Source organism: Branchiostoma belcheri, unplaced genomic scaffold (genome assembly GCF_001625305.1).
Source record: "Branchiostoma belcheri isolate BF01 breed outbred unplaced genomic scaffold, Haploidv18h27 scaffold1, whole genome shotgun sequence".
NCBI lineage: Eukaryota > Metazoa > Chordata > Leptocardii > Amphioxiformes > Branchiostomatidae > Branchiostoma > Branchiostoma belcheri.
In genome coordinates, this window is record NW_017802379.1 from 2,455,543 (window position 1) to 2,480,096 (window position 24,554).

A 24,554-nucleotide genomic window follows, 5' to 3' on the forward strand; every position below is an offset into this window, starting at 1 on the left:
TGCTCATGTGGCAGCACATGACTTCGCACTCCCGACAGAAAATAGTCCTCAAATTGTGAAATAATTTTTCTCATAATTCTGACAAGAACTTATATTAGTATTCGTAAAATGTTATATGCAAATATGAAACGATGCTAATGATATACCTTTGGTGACTCGCGTAATTTGATGAGGAAATTTTCTCAGCGGAGTAATATATAAACAAGGAGAGTCGGCCATTTCACGCCCTTTCCGCCACTGTCCGCGGTTTCTGCCGGCTACAACGAATACAAACGCCGGCGTTTGTGGATTCGAACCGGGGACGAAAAGGGGATAAACATTGACTGAACGGTTGCAGTACGAGTTATCAAGTATCGGACATGGCGCAGATTCTGCCCATCCGCTTCCAGGAGCACCTCCAGGTGAGAGACTTCACCCTTGTACCATACAGTACCACCTAGCCGCCATGTTGGCGGCCACATGCACACATCTCAATCGGAGGGCGTTTCTCCTTCAAAATGTCCAACATCGGACGATTTTACAACCTCATATATCTCTCTTGATAATACACAACACATAACGGTGATAGAAACGTAACGGAAGTGTTTAAGTTGCTGCATTATTGTGGAATGACGTGTTGGTGTTGGTTCTCCATTTTGGATGATCTGCGGGGGGAGGGGGGCGGACGCAGGTGGGGCATTTTTGTCATGCATTGATTGTCGCCAGGAATGACCTTTTTACGCTGCACATCAATTCGATAGACTCGATCCTCAGATATTACTGCCTCAGCTTTTATGCAGGAAGAAAATCGGCGTGGTAAGTGCGTGTTTAAGTCAGCTGCGTCCGATGTGTTGGCACTGTTTTAAGGTCGCCGTAATACTGGCTATATTAGGAGAGCGTATTCCATGACGTTTGTCTCGTGACCGGAAAATCCTTAACAATTTTTTTTATTTCACAGAAGTGAAAAGATTTGCATATAAATCCTTAGTTAATAGCGTAAATAATGCATTCAAGTATCACCGCTGACCACATGAAACAAGTTTTCATGGGTGTTTAGTTGTTGAATAAATTATTTGATTTGTGTGATTCATGAGGAAATGCTGGAAAAGGAAATTGTATGCAAATATATAATTAGCACAATTGCACAGAAGCAGTGATGCTTTTCATGTACAACTTGATGCATTTTCTTTCTTCTTTTATGGGTTGATTATGTCCTTCTTTTCCTTGGCAAATTTGGTCTTGCATTTTGGTATATGGCATCCATAGCATGATTTTAAAAGTTGTTTTGGTTTTGTTCCATAGTTTACATAGATGCAGATGCAGCTTTCTTGAAGTTTTAAGGTTTCTGTTTGCCACGCCTCTGAGGCCAAATTCCAAAGGTTTTGATTGGTCAACCCAGAGGGGAAACTAAAGAGATGAACTGTTTGTCCATGAAGCCAGTATTTGTTCGCCCTGTTCAAACACTAATCTGAAAGATGATCTTTGATCAGGAGGCCCGCTTAGTAGGTTATAGGGTAAAGATTTATGGATTCATATTTAGTAAACAGTGCACAATTAATGAAAAAATGTTCTAGAAATAGTGACATTTTCTTGTACGAGACTGTAGTCAAAGATAGATGTTAGCATTGCAATAGACCTTGCTGTTAAGTAAAAGGCTATGATGACAGTTATTTTACTACAAGTTTCTTGGGTAAATGAAATCAATAATGAACACTACAACAGCAAGAGTTATCTTTGAGTTTAATGTTTGTTTAAGAAGCTACCTCTTGAAATTTGGATATGGTACAAAAGCAGTAGCTTTTTTTGTTTGTGACACCTTTTAAAAGTTTTATCAACAGTAACGCCCACCAATTACAGTAGAGTTGGCAGAAAAGGGGGTGGGGCCACGGTAAATACCATCCACTTCATGAGAAGGGGGGGGTACTTGGAAATAGCAAAGAGCACAGTGAACTAATAGATGCTTCGACCTGAGTTATCAATGTAGATGAAGGGAAGAAGTAAACATATATTAACATATCTTTACTTTTGTTTGAGTACAAAACTGAATTTTAGACTAAGTCTGCAATTGTTTTACTGCATATAAAATGTTAGCAGTATGCTGATTAAGTCTGTCTATTCAGCAGAATAAGTGTCTTCAATATACAGGTATATCAGAAATTCCTCCACTAACCTGCATATTCAGCAGGTGGTATTTTGATCCCTGTCCAATGATGTATCAAATGTCGTTAAGCCATAATTTCCGCTCTTTCCTGAAGCTTCAAAATGTTGGCGTCAACGCGGCGAATATCGGGTTCAGCACCCTCACCATGGAGTCCGACAAGTTCATCTGCGTGCGGGAGAAGGTCGGCGATCAGGCGCAGGTGGTCATCATTGACCTTGCGGACGCCGCCAACCCCATTCGCCGCCCCATCTCCGCAGACTCCGCCATCATGAACCCTGCCAGCAAGGTCATTGCTCTGAAGGGCAGTGGCAGTGGTAAGACTTGTTCTTGTGTTATTAGTATTTACTAGTTACATGTAATTAAAAGATACATGTTGTATTCCTTCTGTTCAATTATGATGATGATGATTAATGTTGTATAGATCAGGGTTCTCACCAGAAATTTTTCAAAGCGTAGGGGTCAGGTACTAAGGCCACGCCATCTTAATTTGTTGGTTCTCAGATTTGCCCGCTTCATCTTTTTCAGATTTGAAAAAAAAAATTTCAGCCTCTGAAACAACTCCAAACTCCTTCATATTTTGGCCCCAACATTTACAGTTGAAAGAAGTCCCTTCTCTTTAGAGTCGTGAAAAAATCTGTGAACCAACAAATCAAATTGGCGTGGCCTAACATTCTTTATAAATCTGTATTTATTTGGGCAATGGGGGGCTTGATTTTGTGGTAGGAGGGGGAAAGTATTTCAAGTCAACTGTTGAAGAAGTAGAATAATACATTAGTAAGACAGAATATGTTCATGGTGCAAGTACAATTTTTACAGTATTATATCAGTATTTTACAGGCAGTAAGAGACACATGAGATTTTTAAATGTTCTCTTTGCTATAATTATGTAGATCTTAAATTGTAGCTATAGCTGTAGAGCTTTGATACTGTATTTGTGGTATTTGCAATGTTTAAATCATGAGTTGATTGCACATTCCCACAGAAGCATTGCTAGTTGATATGTGCCATTTCAGCATGTTGTAGACATGTTCTGTGTGTGATTTTGTATGCTGGATGTCGGGTTCATATTGATTTGTACGGGGGAAGAAGACACATTCCTGGGGTCACATCCAAGGTCGTACTGTCCAAGAGGCGTGCGGGAATAACGACGAGCTAAAAAAAGCCAGCAAAGACATAAAGCGTAGCTGGTTCATTAAGCATTTCATTTCATGGCTGGTTTAACATATGGGGCCATGGGGTAGATATAGGGTATGCACTGATTTCCTACCATTGAAGCTATTTCAGGTAAATAGAAATGTTGTGATCCAGTTCAAATTACCAGCAAAAATGTTCAAGTTCATTGTAACTCATACAGCTGCAGTATTATTATGGGTTCAAAAGACCCACCTGCAATTTCTAAAAGAATAGAATATCAGATTGCAGGTAAGAAGACAATCTACTTGCAGTTTGATGCCAAGCACATACCCATAATTCTCCTTGCCACGTCTACCATCTCATAAAATTTCTTCAGTTCTCTCGACTCCATGCATGTAAATGAACTAACATCGGATGAGGTCATTCCTAGTAAAACTGGGCAGGAAGGGGGGGTAATAGTAGTGTCACCTGATCAAGCCTTATGATTGATAAGCTTTTAGCATTGTAGGATTCTCAAAAGCACTCTAAAACAGTGTTGTTGAAGGTTAAGTGATCAAATGTTATGTTTTTACAATGGGAAGGTTGTATAGGTTATATACTATGCTATTCCCATTGCCAGGGGGCATTTATTACAGGAAAGCCTGAAATCTAATTCAGGTCAGTCCCATGTGGGATTTTCTGTCACCGCTGGGCCCTAGGTAATATATTTACCGTGAGAGCCAGACTGGGAAGGGCTTTTAGAGAAAAGATACAAGCATATAATATATATTACTATCAATATTCTATATCATGTGATTTGCCAGTTTGATAATGATACTTATGTAAGGGAAAGTATGAGTCAATTTTTTGTGATTTTTCTTTGCATATCGTTGTCTGCTACAATTTGGATGGTTTTCTGAGACAACCCTGGATGTGAAAATGGCTGTGTGTTAAATCAATTAGTCACAAAGAATCAATACACTGGTATATGTGACATGGACTGCATTATGTCAGACATAATTGCAGATTTGTAAAATCCGTCATAAACAGGTAATAGATATCATTTACATAGATAAAAAGAGCATTGGTTGCGGTTTCATATTTTTCAAAAGTATCATCGATATCTAGGCTTCATTTTTTAAAAGCCTTTTCGTAAATATTGATGACAGAAAACCCTTCTGAAATCACAATAAATTGTTATACATATACTATATAAGTTTATTTGTAAAACAACAAATACAGGATGATTTTTCTCATTCCATGATTTTACAGACCATTGTTTATATGAACAAGCTAGAAATGTTATTGTCTTGCATAATTCATACATCTGGAGCCGCAGGGCACACACATTACATGAATAATACATACAGCTAGCCATCGCTGAATGTACAAGCATTTGATAGTGTGGAAAGATACCTTGCATTTTTAACAAAATTGGCAATTGAGGCATTGCATTGTATCTGAATCATTCTGATTTTTTTTAAAGTACATGAATTTTAAGTGAAATCATTCTGCCATTTGATTATTTGTATGAACAATAGCATGTTTCAAAAATAAGAGAAAGGAGGGAGTTATGATTGCTAAAGTGAACAATTTCAGGATGTGAAAAATGTCAATGCATTGTAATCTAACAAGATGTAAATAATAGAAATGGTTTCACTAAAAAAGGAAAGTCACAATCAATGAAATCCCACCACCTGTTTGTTATTAGCATATCCTGTCTCAGTTCTTCAGTTCTCGGTAATACCTCATTTCCTGTGACACCACCATGATATGTTAAGTCAGGTGGTTTTTGTTATTCAAATGTCTTTTTCAATGATTGTTTTGTTGTGCAGATGCCTTTGATTAGAATTCCTGACAATCCTCACGGCAGGGTCATTCTGTGTAAAATGTCGTTCTTACTGCTATCATAATCTTAACATTAAATGGAACACTGAATACTTGGGTACATGGTTTCCCTGAATCGTATTCTGTTTAGAATTAAAATCTGGGTAAGCTGGAAGCCAATGTAAATTACCTTATCAAATTGGGTCCATATGTGGTATCAGAAAAGTGATGCAAGTTGGCTTAATATTGAATCTGATTTTATTTTCAGCCTGCTTTGCCAGTTATATGTATTGTTTCTCTACAAACATGAACTTTCCTGCAAATTAATTTCTGGTGTATACCTGCACCTAAGCTGCACTAGTCTATGTACTGGGTTTATTTCTAAGTAAAGATGTATGCATGTATTTTCATCCTTTGCACCAGCTATGAAGTGTAAATTTTTCAGAATGATCCATATTTTATAAATTCTGAGTGGTGCAGGTAAAACTTGTGAACACAGGTTCCTTTTCAATGTTATGGCATGCAGAAAAAAGCATTTCGAGCCCTGTTTCAACCACAAATTACTACTCTTTCCCCCTGAACAGCTGGAAAGACCCTGCAGATCTTCAACATTGAGATGAAGAGTAAGATGAAGGCCCACAACATGGTGGAGGATGTCACCTTCTGGAAGTGGATCACTGTCAATACCATCGCCCTGGTAACTGAGACGGCTGTGTACCATTGGGCCATGGAAGGTACATATAGTTCTCTAATCATACAGCCTTCCTTGTAGATGTATAAGAATTTTACCTTTACCAGCTACAATATGTTTTTGGTAGCATTTGTATTGCTGTTTGTGGTTGAACAGTATAACACAAGAAGCTATAAATGGATTGTTATGAATTTTTGTAGGTTTAGGTCTTGACTTACCACAGAAATTGTCTTAACTTATCACAGATTTGATTTTTGGACCCCTGGTTGCTTTCCCTTGGTACTGCAATGGAATATTGTTTTTTATATCCCATGTTCTTGACATGCTATCGTTACAATTTTTTATGTGTAGTCTCAGTACCAGCTTTCCTTCAGCTAACTTCTGATAGTTTGCCACAGACTTTATCTTGATGAAAATGACTAACACGTTGACCGTTTACAATTTTTTATGTGTAGTCTCAGTACCAGCTTTCCTTCAGCTAACTTCTGATAGTTTGCCACAGACTTTATCTTGATGAAAATGACTAACACGTTGACCGGCTTGCAGGTGACTCGCAGCCACAGAAGATGTTTGACCGCCATTCCAGCCTGGCCGGGTGCCAGATCATCAACTACCGCACGGACGCAGCGCAGAAGTGGCTTCTTCTCATCGGCATCTCTGCACAGGTACAGCAGAGTACTGTCTCTTTGCATGACGTGTGCTTCCATGATCTTGGTGTGCTGTTTCCTTTTTCCGTCATTACCCATACCAAGCTAGCAGTCGATGGGTACTGCATGCCTCCCTTGTCTTGCATTGTTTGCTCGAGTTGGTTTGCTGTGCGGTGGGTAGACCCTTGCCATTCTTATGTAATGCTGCTTTAAGTTTCAGCTGTCCACTGTTAGTAGCGACACATGCTGGAATAATTTCCCTTAAAAACGAAAGCCTGCTTCTGCAGAAGTCATCCGACTGAGGTCACAAACTCTCTCCTCACATTCTTTCCAAGCTCTAGTGTTACTCATGACTGTACTGTGAAATGTTTGGTAATGTAAATATACATGCCTTTTAATGGATTGCACAAATGCAAAGGAAGGACTTAAGAGTGGAACTCGTGCTAGCAAGTAGTATTTTGAAGTAAGAAGAATTGTTGCCAACTAGTAGTAGAAGCACAACAGTGGAAAAATGATGCTCCAGAAAGGTTGAAACAATTTATGAACTCATGACAGCATGAAATTTTAAGAAATAAATATCTCCTATATACTAATATAGATTTATCAACCATTACACTGCATGCAGAAGGTGGTGGTACTTGGCATGCAGAGCATGTATGGTTTAATGTAAGACATAAAATAGGTGAAAACATTGTTACTAACCTTTGTGGGTATTTTTTCTCTAAAAAAAGATTTCACTTTTTTCGTCCCTTCATTTCATCTCTCCGACCGTTTTTTTAAAGACCTTGTCTTCCACTAACATCTTAATGTGATTAAAACCTCTTGGTAGAACTCTAGGGCAGACTATGCTGTGTTCATGATTCACTTGTATACTTTCTGTCTCTTGAAGGTGGCCCAATCACCAAGTTCTGACACGGTAAATGTTCCTACCCTTACAGTACAATTATTGGTAGATTTTGTCCAACCTGACTTCCTTTTGTGAACGTCTTGAACCAACGAGGTGGACAATTTTGTGTGTGATCCCGTCATAATTCAAGGAGCACTTTTTAACTTTTTTTTTAAATATTTGATTGAGGTGATGTTTTCGCACAACTATATGATGAAGTTGTGTGTAAAGATTTGAATTGGTGAATGCTGTTTTCAATTGGTGGTGTGATCATTCCTGCACGGGAAATTAGCAGATGGATGTTGTTATTTTTAGCTTGATTCCACTGCCTTGTCTTCAACTTGTGTAAAGGCGGCAATTCTAAATTAAACAATTGAAAATCATTGAAAATGCTGGTCTTCATATGAGATCTTAAATCTCAATGACCTCAAAGTCAAGCTTTTTGCGCATGTTATGCCTTTTAGTTGTGTAGTTCACCCGCGCTATGCTTCGTTTTTTGTAAGCCGCCTTACAAGATTTAACGGTTGCACTCATGATGTCATTTTGCTTTCATGTTTGATAGAGGAGAATTACAATCATGTACAAACTGATTCCTTGCTCAGAAACCCTTTTTGGCGCCAAATTTTGATCAGTGAAATTATTTTGCATACAATGATGTTACCCAAATCCTTCGAAATTCTATTTTATTATCCTCGTATCAAAAATTAGATTCCCTATCAGCCAACCATGTAACTGTAAGTCAGCGCAATTGAATCTGGCATGTACAGTTAAACAGAGGGCTGCCAAGGAAAGTTTATCATCTGCTATTTCACATTTTAAGGTTCAGTATTCTTTTCTTGTAGCAAAACAGAGTTGTCGGCAACATGCAGCTGTACTCTGTGGACCGCAAGGTCAGCCAGCCAATTGAAGGTCACGCTGCCGCGTTCGGCCAGTTCAAGATGGAGGGAAACTCGGAAGCGTCCACGCTGTTCTGCTTTGGAGTTCGCGGCGCCCAGGGAGGGAAGCTACATATCATTGAAGTCGGACAGGCGCCCACCGGGAACCAGCCGTTCACCAAGAAGGCGGTGGACGTTTTCTTCCCACCAGAGGCACAGAACGACTTCCCTGTGGCCATGCAGGTAATAGAGAGGAACATTTCAAGGAAAGCATTTCTTAGTGTATATTAAGTCTTCTTGAAATGAATGTTAAAGATAATGTCCCACATTGTAGGGTGTATAACTACTATAAGGCAGTGCCCATCTCCATGTCCTTAGTCCTTGAGCCACGCAGCTGTTCAAGCATAAATAATACCTTCGAATCGTTCCCAAAATTGGGAAAAATCGTGCGAAGCATAATGAAAGTCTCTGGTATGACTTGGGTGAGGAATTATACCTGTGATCTACCACATGCAAATTGAGCACTCTATATTATGTATACCGACTTGGCTATAGGAAGGAGTTAAGATTTACGTTTCTTCTCATTTATAAGTGTATACACTTTACAGAGGACACTTTACAAGGACATTCATTATTATGGTAACATTTTGCTTGTTGTGTCTTACCTTAGGTGAGCTCTAAGCATGACGTGATTTTCCTGGTGACCAAATACGGTTACATCCATCTGTACGACCTGGAGAGCGGTGTGTGTATCTACATGAACCGGATCAGCGGAGACACCATCTTTGTCACCGCGCCCCACGAGGCCACCAGCGGCGTCATCGGGGTCAACCGCAAGGGACAGGTCAGTACATGTGCATGTGCTAGGTAATGGTGAAGAACTTCATCGGTACATTATATGAGAGTTTAAGAAAAGGTCTTAGGTTAGCATTAGTATCTGTTGTTATTGGTACATTATATAGTAGGTTTTACTTTTAGTATGAATATATGTAAAGAGGAACTGGTTGAAAGCTGGAGAAAATTTACCTTGTGTTGGATGAAAAGTCTCTAACTACCAACATGAATTTTCATGATAGTTGTTAAGTTTTGTTTGGGTTATTCGTTAATGCTGGAAGTAGGAGATATAAAATTGTGCCTATGTATGTCATTCCCATGAAGTTTCCATCTCAAATATTTCATTTTTTCCTGAAATTGTACATTTGATTAACATTTCCTGTGCCTGTGACAGGTCCTGTCCGTGAGTGTTGAGGAGGACAACATCATCCCCTACATCACCAACGTGCTACAGAACCCTGACCTGGCCCTGCGCATGGCCGTCAGGAACAACCTGGCCGGCGCCGAGGACCTCTTCGTCCGCAAGTTCAACACGCTCTTCTCCCAGGGCAACTACTCAGAGTCCGCTAAGGTCGCAGCAAATGCACCAAAGGTGAGAATCTGATTGTCAAAAAACAACAGTTTTTGTCCATTAACTTGTAAACGTATGTGATGGCACAGTAAAAGAACATACAAAGAACAATGAAAAATTAATATTTCATCAGTAGTTTTACTCAAGTATTGACCTGAAAACTCTGACTTCCTTTGCATAGTTTTATGTTGATTTCATCTCTACAATTTCTTGTAATTATAACACTGATTATAGCATTTTGACATTTGTGTAGTATGTAGCATTTTGAGTAGTATGCTTAGCTCTGGAATTCACCCCATTCTAACTTCAACAGGCCCCCTTTGTTGAGAAATTATCCAAATACTAAACCAAAGATTTAAATGAGTTAAGGTGCCAGACAATTCTGCAGAGAAGTGATCTCAAGAGCTCACTATATACCAACATGAATGTAGTTTTCATTGTTGTTTACATTTTCTATGGATCTGAGTCGAATGTTTCTGTTTTTCCTGTCCCAGGGCATCCTGCGTACGCCCCAGACCATCCAGCGGTTCCAGCAGGTGCCAGCCCAGCAGGGCCAGACGTCCCCCCTCCTGCAGTACTTCGGCATCCTGCTGGACCACGGGCAGCTCAACAAGTACGAGTCCCTGGAGCTGTGCCGCCCTGTCCTGCAGCAGGGCAGGAAACAACTCCTGGAGAAGTGGCTCAAGGAAGAAAAGGTACAGTAGAAATTCCCATGTTGTAGCTGATTAATCTTCCTTCACATGTTGTAGCTGGCTGATCAATATTATTTGTTCCCATTCGTAGCTGATGAATATTATTCAGTTATCAAGATTTTTAAAAATCTAACGGTCAGTCTTACTAGGAAAGTTAAAGTACTGATGACACCAAAGTCATTGTAGAATTGCAAGATGTTACATTATTTGCCTTGATGGCTTGTCAAGGTGTGGTCTATTGTTTTCTAGTGTTGTAATGAAAGTCTGGATATGTATGTATGTTGTGAGTTGTTGTAAATTATTGTCTTTTGCTCTTCCCTGTTTAGCTTGAGTGTAGCGAGGAGCTTGGAGATTTAGTCAAGACCAGCGACCCCACCCTGGCCCTCTCTGTCTACCTTCGCGCCAACGTGCCCAACAAGGTCATCCAGTGTTTCGCCGAGACCGGGCAGTTCCAGAAGATCATCCTGTACGCCAAGAAGGTCGGGTACACGCCGGACTACATCTTCCTGCTGCGGAACGTGATGCGGATTAACCCTGACCAGGGCCTGCAGTTCGCTCAGATGATGGTTCAGGACGAGGAACCCATGGCTGACATCAACCAGGTTGGAATTTTTCCGTAGTTTTTACTTCATCCCCACGGGAGTGAAGTTTTGTTTTTGGAGAGTGAGAGTTGAGTGAGAGAGAGAGAGAGAGGGAGTGAAGTCTGTCATCTCTTAATGCCTTGTTAAGTGTTTTTTTTTTAAGGATGTTACTTTTTCTAATAGAGAGGGAGTGAAGTCTGTCATCTCTTAATGCCTTGTTAAGTGTTTTTTTTTTAAGGATGTTACTTTTTCTAATTGCAGTGTCTTTACAGTCGAAGTAAAATCTTGTAAGGATTAGACAGTTGAACTGGTTTTCATGAGGTTTGTTTGTTTGTTTGTTTGTTTGTTTTGCCCTCAGATCGTTGATGTGTTTATGGAGATGAACCTGGTTCAGCAGTGCACGTCGTTCCTTCTGGATGCGCTGAAGAACAACCGCCCGTCAGAGGGAGCCCTGCAGACACGCCTGCTGGAGATGAACCTCATGTCTGCTCCTCAGGTATGTCATGTACAACTCATCAGCAAATCATAGTTAGGAGCTTTTGGTTAAGAATCACAGGGATGCTAGTCCATTGTATGCATCCTCTTGTACTTTCTGATTCTGTCCAAAGTACAAAAATTTAGATTTACCACTACTGACCATGCCAGGATACAGGTGCTCTTCAATTTTGCCACAATTTTTCCCAGGAAAGGTGCCTTAGAATACCATGTAAACAGCAAAATCTATCTGCATAATAGCAGACAACACTGCTTGATCATTTAGCTTCTCAGTGTATTGCCCTCCTAGTTTTTCTAGAACTGTAATTTTCTAATCAGCCAGGCCCACAGAGAGTGACTGACAAGCTGTAGACTGTCTGGCAAGACAAGGGCTCAAGGAATCTTTTCTTTGGATAGATTTTAATATGGTTTGAAGATGCATCAAAAGCTGTGGAGAAATTTCAGTAGATTGCCTGTTTGTTCATACCATCCATGTGTCCCTTTTTTCAGGTGGCAGACGCCATCCTGGGGAACCAGATGTTCACGCACTACGACCGCGCCCACATCGCCCAGCTGTGCGAGAAGGCGGGGCTCCTGCAGCGTGCGCTCGAGCACTACACCGACCTGTACGACATCAAGCGCGCCATCGTGCACACCCACCTGCTCAACCCTGACTGGCTGGTTAACTTCTTTGGCTCTCTGTCTGTGGAGGATTCGCTGGAATGTCTGAAGGTATGTCTCCATGTCCTTCTTTGTTTCTCAAATTTTCTGTATACAAAAGAAGTCTACTCTCTGTAAAAACTATTAAACCAGAAATTCTGAATGGAAAAACAGGAGAAACGTTTTATTCATATAGTAGTCACCTTTCTTTTCACAATGAAAACTACTGCTCTGAATCCTGACTGTTGAAGAACTTCTAAATTGATAATTTTATCAGAATCTCTTGTAGGGTTTTAACCCACAATCTTCTGAATACAGAGCAAGCACTTCATCCACTGTGCTATTCTGCTAGTAGATTGTTATAAAATGACGGTATTTTCTTTTTTGTCCGTGTGTAGGCCATGCTTCAAGCCAACATCCGACAGAATCTACAGATAGCCGTTCAGGTGGCCACCAAGTACCATGAACAACTGACCACCCAGTCTCTCATCGACTTGTTTGAGTCGTTCAAGAGCTACGAGGGGCTGTTCTACTTCCTGGGCTCCATCGTCAACTTCAGCCAGGAGCCTGAAGTCCACTTCAAGTACATCCAGGTATGGAGTTTTCTCTACACCTTCTGGCAGCTTATTTGTTTCAGACATAGCCGATCTTCTCAGCAGTGCATAGGGAAGAGTTCAAAATTTCCTGTGCCTCCCCGTAAGGAGTTTTGAATTGGCAGTTGAAATAACTGTAGTAAAGCGGTGCAATGCAAAACAGAGCACTTGTTTGCAACTTCAAGTTGTGATGTCAGTGAAAAAACTGGACCATTGCATGTTGGTTTCCCACAGTTATTGTAGCTTATTCTTCCCAATTTAATTTTTGACTTTGCCTTCTTCATGCTGCATGACCATATTCTGTGTATGCTGATACTCGTGATGTCAAGTTATGTTTCTAAATTGACAATAAAATTTTTTACAGGCTGCCTGCAAGACTGGTCAGATCAAGGAGGTTGAACGTATCTGCCGTGAGAGCAACTGTTACGATCCGGAGAAGGTCAAGAACTTCCTGAAGGTGAGCCAAGGTTATTCTGAGTGAAAATAATTTGTTTTATAAATCTCAATTTGAACTACAGAATAGATTTCCATGGTAGAAGTCAGTGTTTTGAAAATAGTTGTTTTTGTTTTGGTGAACAGGAAGCCAAGCTGACAGACCAGCTGCCACTGATCATCGTGTGCGACCGATTTGACTTCGTGCACGACCTGGTCCTGTACCTGTACCGGAACAACCTGCAGAAGTACATCGAGATCTATGTACAAAAGGTAAGAGGTCAGCTTTTTTGGCAACACCTCAGGGACGGAGGCATTTTGTCTTGTCTCTTGTAAGGAATTTGGCGGCAATCTAGAAGATTTCTTTCTTATTAAGATCTTTGAGCATTTGTAAGTTTTGCTAGAATAGCATGGGGAAAATAGTTCAATAGCTTTAATTCTGGCAACAATTATTTATTTTGACAACAGTTTTGAAAACACAGTAGAAGGGTAAGATGTAGGAAGCTAACAGAGCACTCCATGTTCTTTGTACAGGGTTGTGTTTCGAAGGTTTCCGAGAGAAAACCCAAGTTGTTTGTCAGACAAATGCCGGTGCTATTCAGTGCACCGGTGTTTCGTTCTCAAACACACAATGCAATGGTAACCCATAAAACGTCAGCAAAAATGGAATTGTGAATGTGAATATCTTGTTTCCCTTTGTTTTTGTAAGATTGTCAAAGGTATCTTTAGTTACCACTCAAAGACTTGAAGAAAATGGGTACAGTAGACGTGTGGTTTAATGCTTGGGTCAGTGGGAAAAATAAGTAATCACTATAAAGTATCCACCATTTTAGTGGCCCTTAGGGGGAGGTTGTTACTAGTACAGGAATGACATGTGTGACTGTTTGCTTTGCCCAGGTGAATCCTGCGCGTTTGCCCGTTGTTGTCGGGGGGCTGCTGGACGTGGACTGTGGGGAGGACGTAATCAAGAACCTCATCATGGTTGTACGTGGGCAATTCTCCACTGACGAGCTGGTCGCTGAGGTGGAGAAGAGAAACAGGTGAGAAAAGCATTTCCAAGCAGTAGTTGTATGGGATAACCTCTAACGTAGAGTCTAAGGTAGCTTCAGGAAGCATCAAATTTGTATTGACTGTATCTTACAAGGTTAAGCAGCAGGTAGAAGGATAAGTTTAGCAATATTGCCTTAGAGAATAATTCTAAAACATATCATGCTCTTTTTTGGTCATTTGGCAGAAATTTACAGTTGAATCGAATAGAATTTGAATTGTGTCAACAGAGAAATATTAGTATTTTCTAAGTAGTATGAGCAGGCTAAGTACAGTCAAACCTGTACTAGCGGTCACCTTTGTATAGTGGTCACTCGGCCGTAGCGGTCAGCTTTTGCCGGTCCCTTGAATTTTTCCCATTGACGTAAGCATTAAGAATCGTGTCTATAGCGGTCACTGTTCAACGCGGTCAGCGGTCACCCCATTCCGGTCCCGCCGGCATGTCAACACCGCCGATAGCGGTCGCGGCTGGCCGTAACCCGCTAAGCACCACGGCCGTAACACCACCCCACCTCGGGCTACGATCGTTATGAGCCTTGTGATAATTTTCCGATCGCTACATTACTAAAATGTGAACTGAAAATTAAACTCCATATGTGTATGAAATAAAGGAAAACTGGCTTTTGACACAAAGTTTCTGCGGTCGCGGGTATCTTTGATATCTGCGTTTTCCCCAACACCAGTGCCGTGCGTGCCGCATGGAGCTTTCAATGGACTCGGCCGCTCGGCGAAGATTACGGCAATTATCTTTACAAAAAAACTTAAGAATATCCATATTTGGTTTCTCCATTCCTTGAAATGCGTAGATATGTGCATAGCTTCCGTTTTTCATGGGCATAATTCAAGAAATTTGGCTTCGAAAATGCGCTTCGTATTTTTCCAAGATGGCGCATGTATGCTGCAGAGGGAGGTCAATTGGGGTCATCGGAAGACTCCACTGTTATGGAGGTAGATACACTGAGTTTTATTTAACTTCATTAGCGTCAAATGATGTAATTACATTATGAAAACATTTGAAATACATTACTACAAGTAATTTTAGATGTAAATTTAACACTGTAGTGGATATTTTAGAAAAGATATAAGTCTGAAAGGAGAAAATTTTCTGTTGACTACCACATTGGCATAATAGTAGAGGCAGACAACCCACGCGGGGAGAAACCCAAGCCGTAAACAAAGGAGAGTTTTCGCTAAGTTTTCATGTTCAAAAACGACCAAAAACGGAAGTAACTGGCAACTGACGAACAATTATTTTGCTGTTAACTAAATAGACAGCATCTTGGTCAAAATAACTTATTTACGTGGTTGGAATTCGCTGTGGCGTATGTCGGTCGCGCGAAGCAAGTGTTCACCAAAGAACAAAAACATGGCAATGTCGTTCTCTTCCACTTTTCGACTAACAACAACAAAAACTACTAATAACGTGGCGATTGCGGAGAAACGATGGCGAAAGCGGAAAGACGGACGCCGAACTTATTCCAAAAGGTGGAAGTGATCCGACTGGCAGAGAGAGTGAGCTTGAAGAAATCGTCGAAAGCTGAGCTTAGATTAAATGATTTTGCAGTCGATAGAAATTTGTTTGGAGTTGAAAGTTTGTTGCTTGATTTGCTTTCTTTTCTTTAGCCACATGTAGTACTAGTATGTACACAAGAACAGTACTGTAAATGACAACCAGTGATTTTGTATGTTTTAATGTAAATGGATTCATTGTCCCAGAATAGATGAACTGAATATGTTGAGTGTATGTATCTTTGATGTCAAGTTAATGTTTCCATGCAATATTTCTGTATTTCTTTTTTTTTTTTCAAGCAAGTACAAAATAAAGTACAACTAAAGCAAAAGAACAACAAATTATTGAACTAAGACATGTACATATAAAAGGGGTTTACCTTTGCAAATGTATGTATTCATATGTTTCAGAATAAAGACATCACTGTTGGTACTCAAAGCATGTGTCCCTTTTTTTGGGGGGGGGGGGTCAACTAACCGGCTGTTTCTCTATAGTGGTCACCTGGCCATAGTGGTCAAATTTGGCCAGTCCCTTGAGTGACCACTATAGGCAGGTTTGACTGTAGTCTAATTTGTCCCAGAACTGAATAGACTAAGCAATTTTTTGAGTAGGAGAGCAATGCAAGGCGCAGAAAGGCAGAGGGGTATTTTTTTAGAAAAGTTGCTTGAAATTTTAAAAATAGTTAGCATCCTGGAATTCCACAGCTTCTAACTTGTGTTGGAGTTCTGACTTGTCTTGGTCCTCCCAGGTTGAAGCTTCTGCTGCCGTGGCTGGAAAGTCGTATCCACGATGGGCAGACCGAGCCTGCCACCCACAATGCACTGGCCAAGATCTACATTGACGCCAACAACAACCCTGAGAGGTTCCTGAGGTATGGAAAAAAACAAAAACTACAAACAAATATACAAAAGTCACAGTCTGCAAGCATGACATTTTTAGATCATGTTGATGTCTTTGTAAAGTTACAGAAAACAAGAAAATACATGTAAGTCTTGATTGAACGAAATGCTGTAGGAAGCTAGCAGAGCACTCTATGTTCTTTGTACAGGGTTGTGTTTTGAAGGTTTCCGAGAGAAAAACAGAGCTGTTTGTCAGACAAATGCCGGTGCCATTCAGTGCACCGGTGTTTCGTTCTCAAACACACAATCAATGCAACCAATTCAGAATAAGCTGTTCACTGCAGGGTTACTACACATTAGAAAGAAATCAATTGCAGATATCTGTTTGTCCAAAATTAGCTTATGACGCAAGCATTTCAATCTTTTATATCGGAGAAAGCCTATTTACTGGTGACTGTTTCCTGCAGGGAGAATCCGTACTATGACAGTAAGGTTGTGGGCAAGTATTGTGAGAAGCGAGACCCACACCTCGCGTGCGTGGCCTACGAAAGGGGGCAGTGTGACCAGGAACTCATTCAGGTATGTTCTCTAGCTTTGTCTTAGCTGTTCAGGAGACCTATGTTTTCAGAATATGATTCTGGCAGGAAAACTGATTTCTGCATAACACCATCTTCATATGATATGATATTTACAGGCATATTAGCATCATTTCATAAAACTAGCTCACCTAATTTTGGGGTTTTACAAGTAAATACAGGTTGAATGGAAGCAAACCACCACGTCTTACATGAGTACAATTTAGGCTTTCTACATCATTGTCAAACTCCTGAAATGTTATTCTGCATTTTTGTGACAAACCTTGCCGTCTGTTCCAGGTGTGCAACGAGAACTCCCTATTCAAGAGCGAGGCCCGTTACCTGGTGAAGCGGCGTGACCCTGAGCTGTGGGCCACCGTGCTGATCGAAACCAACGAGTACCGCAGGCAGCTCATCGACCAGGTAAGGGATAACATTTCTACTTTTGCACCGTTCAGATTTCCTTTTTTCTTTTTTTGCATAACTGGTGAAATGCTTTTAGGCGTGACTTGACGGCTTTTGTACAGTTGGTACAAGCTGCATAAGACAGTCTATCCATTCACACTGGGAAGGAACCCTACTCACTTGAGATGTGGCTCTCCTCAAACACGGGACCTCAACTTTACATCCCTAACCTAGGTACTCATTTTCACAAGAGTTGTGTAAAGAAATAGGTGTGCAGTGCCTTTCCCGTGAGGGATTCGAACCCAGAACCTTGATGTTCTGAGGCAATAATCATAATAACATGACAACTTTGCCACATTCTTTCTATCATGTGGCAAACTCATGCTAGTCATTTTCCTATCAGACATGCCAATTTTTTTTGTACTTCTCTTGTAGGTGGTGCAGACGGCACTATCAGAGACCCAGGATCCTGAAGACATCTCGGTGACTGTCAAGGCCTTCATGACTGCAGACTTACCCAACGAGCTGATCGAGCTACTGGAGAAGATTGTTCTCGAGAACTCGGTCTTCTCGGACCACAGGTAGGCCCTCCAGCTTACTCCAGACTACTCTGTTGCACCCAGTGTTGGCACGTACTGTCCTGATCACCCATTTCATGTCTAGTCTATAGTCTGTGTCTTCTTTGTGTGACGTGGAGGGACCATTGCATGGCATTGCCAGAAAAAAAAAGTAAAGCACCTCAGTAACTTAAAGGAGCTTTAAGATTCTCAAAAGTTGAAAACTCTAAAAAGAAGATTGCTTAAACTTTCTCGTAATAACCTGCTCAATATATTTTGGAATGTGTGCTTTTTAACAACAGTGTGGTGTGATATTAATATTACAATGCACACATTATGTTAAGGTTTCAAAGCATGGAAAATATTATTTCAAATGGCAAAGGCAAAAGCATGGCTTGTTAGCAGGTGTTTTCCAAAAAGCCAATCCTTCTTGCACGACTGAAAGAATCCTGAAGATGCAGTGCTTCCTCTTTGGTCATGCATTCCAAGTGTGCGGTTGTTGTGTGGTTGTGGTCCTTCTTTTTGTCAGTGTGTGTCTTGAGCCAGTGCACCGCTGTCTGGATAACAATATCACGGTGAATGTGTCTGGTATTGAATCCTACTCTTTATTTTCTGTAGTGAGCAGGGGACACTCTCTGCACACAGGTAACTACTAGGCTGGAATGGTCAGGACTTGCCAATGCAACTTGTTCCTCATGAGAGAAAAAAAAACAACAACAAAACACTGATTGGTTCAATCGTAGAATAGTACTTAATTTGATTAGCTCCATGGCTAGTTGATACCTGTTTGCTGCTAGTGTCTCTGAGCAGTAGTAAAGGACTGACGATCACAAGCGTCACTACACACTGCGGAAAGAAGACCGAGAGATACCCTCCCAGCCAAGGGACAAGTTTTTGTTTTGCCAAAGTTGCCCGTACCAGCCTAGCGCTTGTTCCTTTTTCTCCCGACCTTGAACATGTCATTTTTGTTTGTGTGTGCACACAAGTGATTTCCTCCAAATTGAGACTTTTGCTTCTGCGTTGAAGTGAGTTTTCAAGCATTCCATTTGTGAGAGTGTTGCTGTTTTGTCTGTCTTTCCTGTGTGTTTAAGGCTAAAGGATGAACATGTCGTGTATCTGTTTAACTTGACAGGAACTTGCAGAATCTGTTGATCTTGACGGCTATCAAGGCTGACCGTACGCGTGTGATGGAGTACATCACGCGCCTGGATAACTACGACGCTCCCGACATCGCCAACATCGCCATTGGCTCGGAGCTGTACGAGGAAGCCTTCGCCATCTTCAAGAAGTTTGACGTCAACACATCTGCTATCCAGGTACTTTGATGTACCATTCCTGTCATTACAATCAAATAATCATGCATCATAACACAGTTTTTGTCAATGGCAATCTTATTTTAAAGCTTGTTTGTGTAGGATTTCATGTATGCAAGAGCAATCAATTGTTTTGTTGTTGTTTCCCACAGGTGTTGATCCACAACATCAGTAACCTGGACCGTGCGTATGAGTTTGCTGAGCGCTGTAACGAGCCGGGGGTGTGGAGCCAGCTGGCGCAGGCCCAGCTGCAGCAGGGCATGGTGAAGGAGGCCATCGACTCCTACATCAAGGCTGACGACCCCTCTCAGTACATGGAGGTGGTGGACGTCGCAAACAAGAACGGTCAGTAGCAGAGGTTTCCAGCAACATTTTTTATATGTCTCTGACAATAGTAGTTATCTGCTAGACATAGCAGTTTGGCATTGTACATTTATCCTTTCAAATGGGGACATAAATCTGCTGTTAAGTATGGGAGAGCTTCAGGCACTAAACCACATAAAAGAACCCAGCACACACTATAAAAAGTGTAGGAGTGACCTGGTACATTTAGCTGAAAAACATTGAGTCATCGCAAGGCTGGACAACACTGTTAGCTTTTGTACTAGCCAGGCAAACACTGTTTTTCACTGAAGGAAATTTAGAAAATGATTTGCGCAAGTAGTTACTTACACTGTTAAGTATTTAAAGTCCTGTAAATTGTTCTCATACATAATTTTTTAACCCTCTTCAGGAAACTTTGAGGACCTGGTGCGATACCTGCAAATGGCGAGGAAGAAGTCTCGTGAGGCGTACGTGGAGACAGAGCTGATCTTCGCCTACGCCCAGACCAACAGGCTGGCCGAACTGGAGGAGTTCATCTCTGGGCCCAACACTGCCAACATCCAGCAGGTAAGCAAGAAGTTTTACTCTAATCTGGTGAAAATTTGTGCCATAGATTGCCCTGTGATTTTCTCGAAAGTCTGATGGCTCTGTCTCAATGATGTTGGCTGGACTGAGCCATTGGCACAGGGTTAAGTCATGGTTTCATTTCAATCTTTTGCTGTAATTCTTACAAATGCTGGTGTGAACATTCTATTTTTTTACTCTAACAAACATTACAAATTAAGCTTTGCAGTGGTGTTGAAGAATCAGTGTTTTGAAGTATCGTATCGAAGTATGAAATGATTGCTTTGAATGGTTTCTTCCTTTGATTTAGTAGTGTATTTACTGGTCTCTACCCTGTGTTGTAATGAAAGTGTGAAACATGACTGTTTGTGTGCGTCATTCATAGGTTGGTGACAGGTGCTATGACGCCCAGATGTACGACGCGGCCAAACTGCTGTACAACAACGTGTCCAACTTCGGCCGGCTGGCCTCCACCCTGGTGCACCTGGGGGAGTACCAGGCCGCGGTGGACAGTGCCCGCAAGGCCAACAGCACGCGCACGTGGAAGGAGGTGTGCTTCTCGTGTGTGGACGGCGAGGAGTTCCGGCTGGCGCAGATGTGCGGCCTGCACATCGTGGTGCACGCTGACGAGCTGGAGGACCTCATCAACTACTACCAGGACAGAGGGTGGGTCTGGGAGAAGCTCTTCTTCAACAAAGTCATGACTAGGGTTGCATACCAGTTCTGTGTACTGGTACAGTTCCACAAAAATCAATTAGGTACAGGTTCAAAATACTGAATCACTAAGTACCGGGTACATACCGATATGACACAGGTGACCAAACTGACATCTAGAAGGAGCAGATCTTTCAAGAACAGCTTGAGTATTGTATGCAGCAAAAAAAAAAGTCCACATGGTTTTGTATTGTTTGAATATGGCATAAGGCTGCCAAGTTATCTGAATAAAGATGAAAATCTTAACCTCTGTACCGGTACCTGTTGTTACGTTTAAGTACACAGCCCTATTCATGACAGACTGTTTTTATTGTTGATACTTCAAGTCTGGAACAAAAGCATAAAATGTTTTCCATCAGATTTGTAGATTCATGATACCAAGTGAACATCTCCCCATCCTACCCTGTACCACAGTACCTGTCAGTTCTTACATGTTGATGTATGTTTGTGCAGATATTTTGAGGAACTGATCCAGCTGCTGGAGGCTGCCCTGGGTCTGGAGCGGGCTCACATGGGGATGTTCACAGAGCTGGCCATCCTCTACTCCAAGTACAAACCACAGAAGATGAGGGAGCATCTCGAGCTCTTCTGGTCACGTGTCAACATTCCAAAGGTGGGCTGTGGGATGCAAACTATCGCCTTTTGCATAACGTTCCACTTTTGCAAAGTTTGTGGACATAACCGTGAGAACTATGAAGAATTAGTAATGGGAGGCCAGTATGGTAGTCACCATATGGAAAGTTGATTGGATTTTGATTGGAACCACAGCATCGTAGTCATGAGCTTGAACTCTGCAACTTTTACGTTTACATGGCTTACTCATATTAGGACTGATTCCCCCAGCTTATAGATAGTCACCATCAAGCACCTACAGGTCTGATCAGTCACTCTCAGAAGCACAATTTTTGTGAGGCTACACAAAAACCCTCATAGATGAAGAGCGCTTAAGTGAAAGTGCTAAAGTGAAAGGAAGAAAAGGTTGAGAATCACAATAAATCTGACTAGAAATAATGAAGAGAATGTTGAAATACATCATTTGAGGCTTATGGATATTTTGTAGGTTGACTGTTGTGTCTGTACATGATTGTTAGGTCCTGCGTGCAGCAGAGCAGGCTCACCTGTGGGCCGAGCTGGTGTTCCTGTACGACAAGTACGAGGAGTACGACAACGCCATCGTCACCATGATGGCCCACCCCACAGACTCCTGGAAGGAAGGCATGTTCAAGGATATCATCACTAAGGTACCACTTTTTGGTAACTCCTTATGGGTGGGGGCATTTTTCTTCTGCAACTCAGATAATGCAGTTACATGTACTTTGTAACAAATGGTGTCACTTAGCGTCTTAAATTTTGTTTTGATGTTAGAATATACGTAGATTGCACTGGATGTGAATACGTTTAGATTATGATTTTGTTCTTAAACTGCTATGCTTCGTTGCTATCTCTTAGTGACATACTGTAAATCTTGAACTATTCGCAAACACATCTTACCAAAGAACATTTGCTTTGTCTTGTCAGGTTACCTGCACTGTTTTAGTCAATTACTGAAAGATACAGTATAGGCCAGATCACCACAGGACTTGTCCACATTCTATTAATTTATTGTCCTCATCATTCTAACTCTATAATCATCTAAAATTGTACCTTGATTTTCACATGGTATTTTGTTGTCTTCCAGGTTGCAAACATAGAGCTATACTACAAGGCACTGCAGTTCTACCTGGACTACAAGCCCATGTTGCTGAACGACCTGTTGACCGTGCTTACACCCCGCATGGACCACACGCGCGCTGTCACCTTCTTCCAGAAGGTACCCACTTGTCTTACGTGGCTACTTATAAGATGTAGTCCTTATGAACAAGATCGAACTGTAATTGCCAACCCACAAAATTGGACTCACCAAATTTTCGACTGTACAACTCCAGTCTAACTCTTTGTCAAGGATTGAGCAATCCACTGCTTCCGTGACGTCACATAGATAATACACAGTGGGTCATAGGTTGCAGAAAGTCTGTGGCGCCCCCCGTCTCTGTTGAGGGATGGTTGTATTGCCCAGATGTAGATGTCCTCTTCAATCCCTCTTGCGAAAAAGTCCAATTCTGTGTCCAAGATTCTTGTAGATAAGATGTAGTCCTATGGAGTTGTTGGTCATAGAATGTAAAACTGAGGAATACATTTGTGTCAAAGACTAGTCCGATGCTGATGTCTCTTTCCTTCCTTCCTTGCCCATGCCACAGGTTGGCCATCTGCCCCTTGTGAAGCCATATCTCCGCTCGGTGCAAACCCACAACAACAAGGCCCTGAACGAGGCCCTCAACAACCTGCTTATTGAAGAAGAAGACTACCAGGTATATAAACTTTTTCTTACATCCAAGTTGTAAAGGTAACAGCACAAATCAGCTTGTGTTGCCTTATATTACGTATTTCTGAAGAAGAAAAAAAACTAGAAATATGTATTCAGGTTTTAATAATTTCATCATCCACTCATTAACCATTTGAATGATCTACCTCCAGGGCTTGAGAGCATCCATAGATGCGTTTGACAACTTCGACAACATCGCCCTGGCCCAGAGGTTGGAAAAGCACGAGCTGATCGAGTTCCGGCGGATATCAGCCTACCTGTTCAAGGGGAACAACCGCTGGAAGCAGGCAGTCGAACTGTGCAAGAGAGACAAGCTCTTCAAGGTCTGACCCCCAGTCCTACCTGTAATACTTGCACTTTTGCTAGAAATTTTATCAAATGGTACAGCCAAGAGTCACCATTAATGGGTCATAGAATTTTTTCCTGACAAATTGTTGGTGCCAATGTCTTTTTGCTCTTCAAGGTTAGGCTTCTACCTCTAAGATTGGTGTCACATTTGTGCTGGCAATGATATGATCAGCAGTTGTGCCTTGTACTGGTACTGTACCTGTAAAATTATGTTATTACTAGGAACAGGTCCAGATCTAAACTGACTAAAACTCTAGTGGATACCTTTTTTGAACTAAAGATAGGTAAATTCCATCTCACCCCCCAAGGCCTTCTTGTCAAGATGTTCACATTTGACTTCCAGGATGCCCTGGAATACGCAGCCGAGTCACGGGACACGGAAACGGCAGAAGAGCTGATCGCCTGGTTCTTGGAACAGAAGAACTACGAGTGCTTTGCGGCAACCCTGTACACCTGCTACGACCTGTTACGGCCAGATGTCATTCTAGAGCTGTCCTGGAGGCATAACATCCTGGACTTTGCCATGCCGTTCTTTGTCAATGTTATGCGGGAATACATTTCAAAGGTACAACAAAAGCTCCAAGCCCTGTATCCCTGTGACTGTGAAATTCAATTGGAGTTTGAAATAAGTTGTTTCTTCTTCTTTTTTTTCAAGCTTTGAAAATGACTGGTTTAATGATAACGTCTGCTCTCTTTGTTTCGCAGGTGGACAAATTAATAGAATCAGAGGAACAGAGGAAAGAGGAAGAAACCACAACACAACAGCCAATAGTCTATGGTGAGTTCTTATTCCTCAAACAATCCTACCCACACCATGTAGGGCAATGCCCATCTCGGTTTCTTTATCCCTTGGGCCATACAGCCCTACAACAACAGATATCACTACAGCAGGAGGCTAGTCCACTGGTAGCACCATTCTTAATATCATACTCCTTCCTGTGCAGAGAAACAGTCCTATTTTTTAAAGTCTTGGCTATGAC

General features: G+C 41.5%; 1 protein-coding gene across 4 annotated transcripts in view; it reads left to right on the forward strand.

Annotated features, from left to right (window-relative positions):
- Positions 1-24,554, forward strand: part of LOC109464678 (clathrin heavy chain 1) — a 26,187-nt gene continuing 1,633 nt past the window's right edge. The window contains exons 1-32 of one of the 4 annotated variants that reach the window (XM_019761721.1): positions 1-401; positions 2,235-2,454; positions 5,665-5,814; positions 6,318-6,436; positions 7,308-7,334; positions 8,147-8,422; positions 8,850-9,023; positions 9,408-9,605; positions 10,079-10,279; positions 10,603-10,878; positions 11,216-11,353; positions 11,842-12,063; positions 12,390-12,584; positions 12,949-13,041; positions 13,164-13,289; positions 13,914-14,056; positions 16,322-16,444; positions 16,880-16,991; positions 17,288-17,410; positions 17,828-17,973; positions 18,568-18,594; positions 19,082-19,265; positions 19,415-19,607; positions 19,996-20,153; positions 20,536-20,816; positions 21,318-21,477; positions 21,956-22,105; positions 22,543-22,674; positions 23,102-23,212; positions 23,379-23,549; positions 23,918-24,139; positions 24,280-24,352. In XM_019761721.1, the coding sequence (XP_019617280.1) occupies positions 360-401; positions 2,235-2,454; positions 5,665-5,814; positions 6,318-6,436; positions 7,308-7,334; positions 8,147-8,422; positions 8,850-9,023; positions 9,408-9,605; positions 10,079-10,279; positions 10,603-10,878; positions 11,216-11,353; positions 11,842-12,063; positions 12,390-12,584; positions 12,949-13,041; positions 13,164-13,289; positions 13,914-14,056; positions 16,322-16,444; positions 16,880-16,991; positions 17,288-17,410; positions 17,828-17,973; positions 18,568-18,594; positions 19,082-19,265; positions 19,415-19,607; positions 19,996-20,153; positions 20,536-20,816; positions 21,318-21,477; positions 21,956-22,105; positions 22,543-22,674; positions 23,102-23,212; positions 23,379-23,549; positions 23,918-24,139; positions 24,280-24,352 (4,966 nt within the window). In that variant the 5' untranslated portion in view covers positions 1-359. The remainder of the gene's footprint in view (positions 402-2,234; positions 2,455-5,664; positions 5,815-6,317; positions 6,437-7,307; positions 7,335-8,146; positions 8,423-8,849; positions 9,024-9,407; positions 9,606-10,078; positions 10,280-10,602; positions 10,879-11,215; positions 11,354-11,841; positions 12,064-12,389; positions 12,585-12,948; positions 13,042-13,163; positions 13,290-13,913; positions 14,057-16,321; positions 16,445-16,879; positions 16,992-17,287; positions 17,411-17,827; positions 17,974-18,567; positions 18,595-19,081; positions 19,266-19,414; positions 19,608-19,995; positions 20,154-20,535; positions 20,817-21,317; positions 21,478-21,955; positions 22,106-22,542; positions 22,675-23,101; positions 23,213-23,378; positions 23,550-23,917; positions 24,140-24,279; positions 24,353-24,554) is intronic. The other 3 variants (XM_019761730.1, XM_019761736.1, XM_019761745.1) reach the window with 3 other exon arrangements.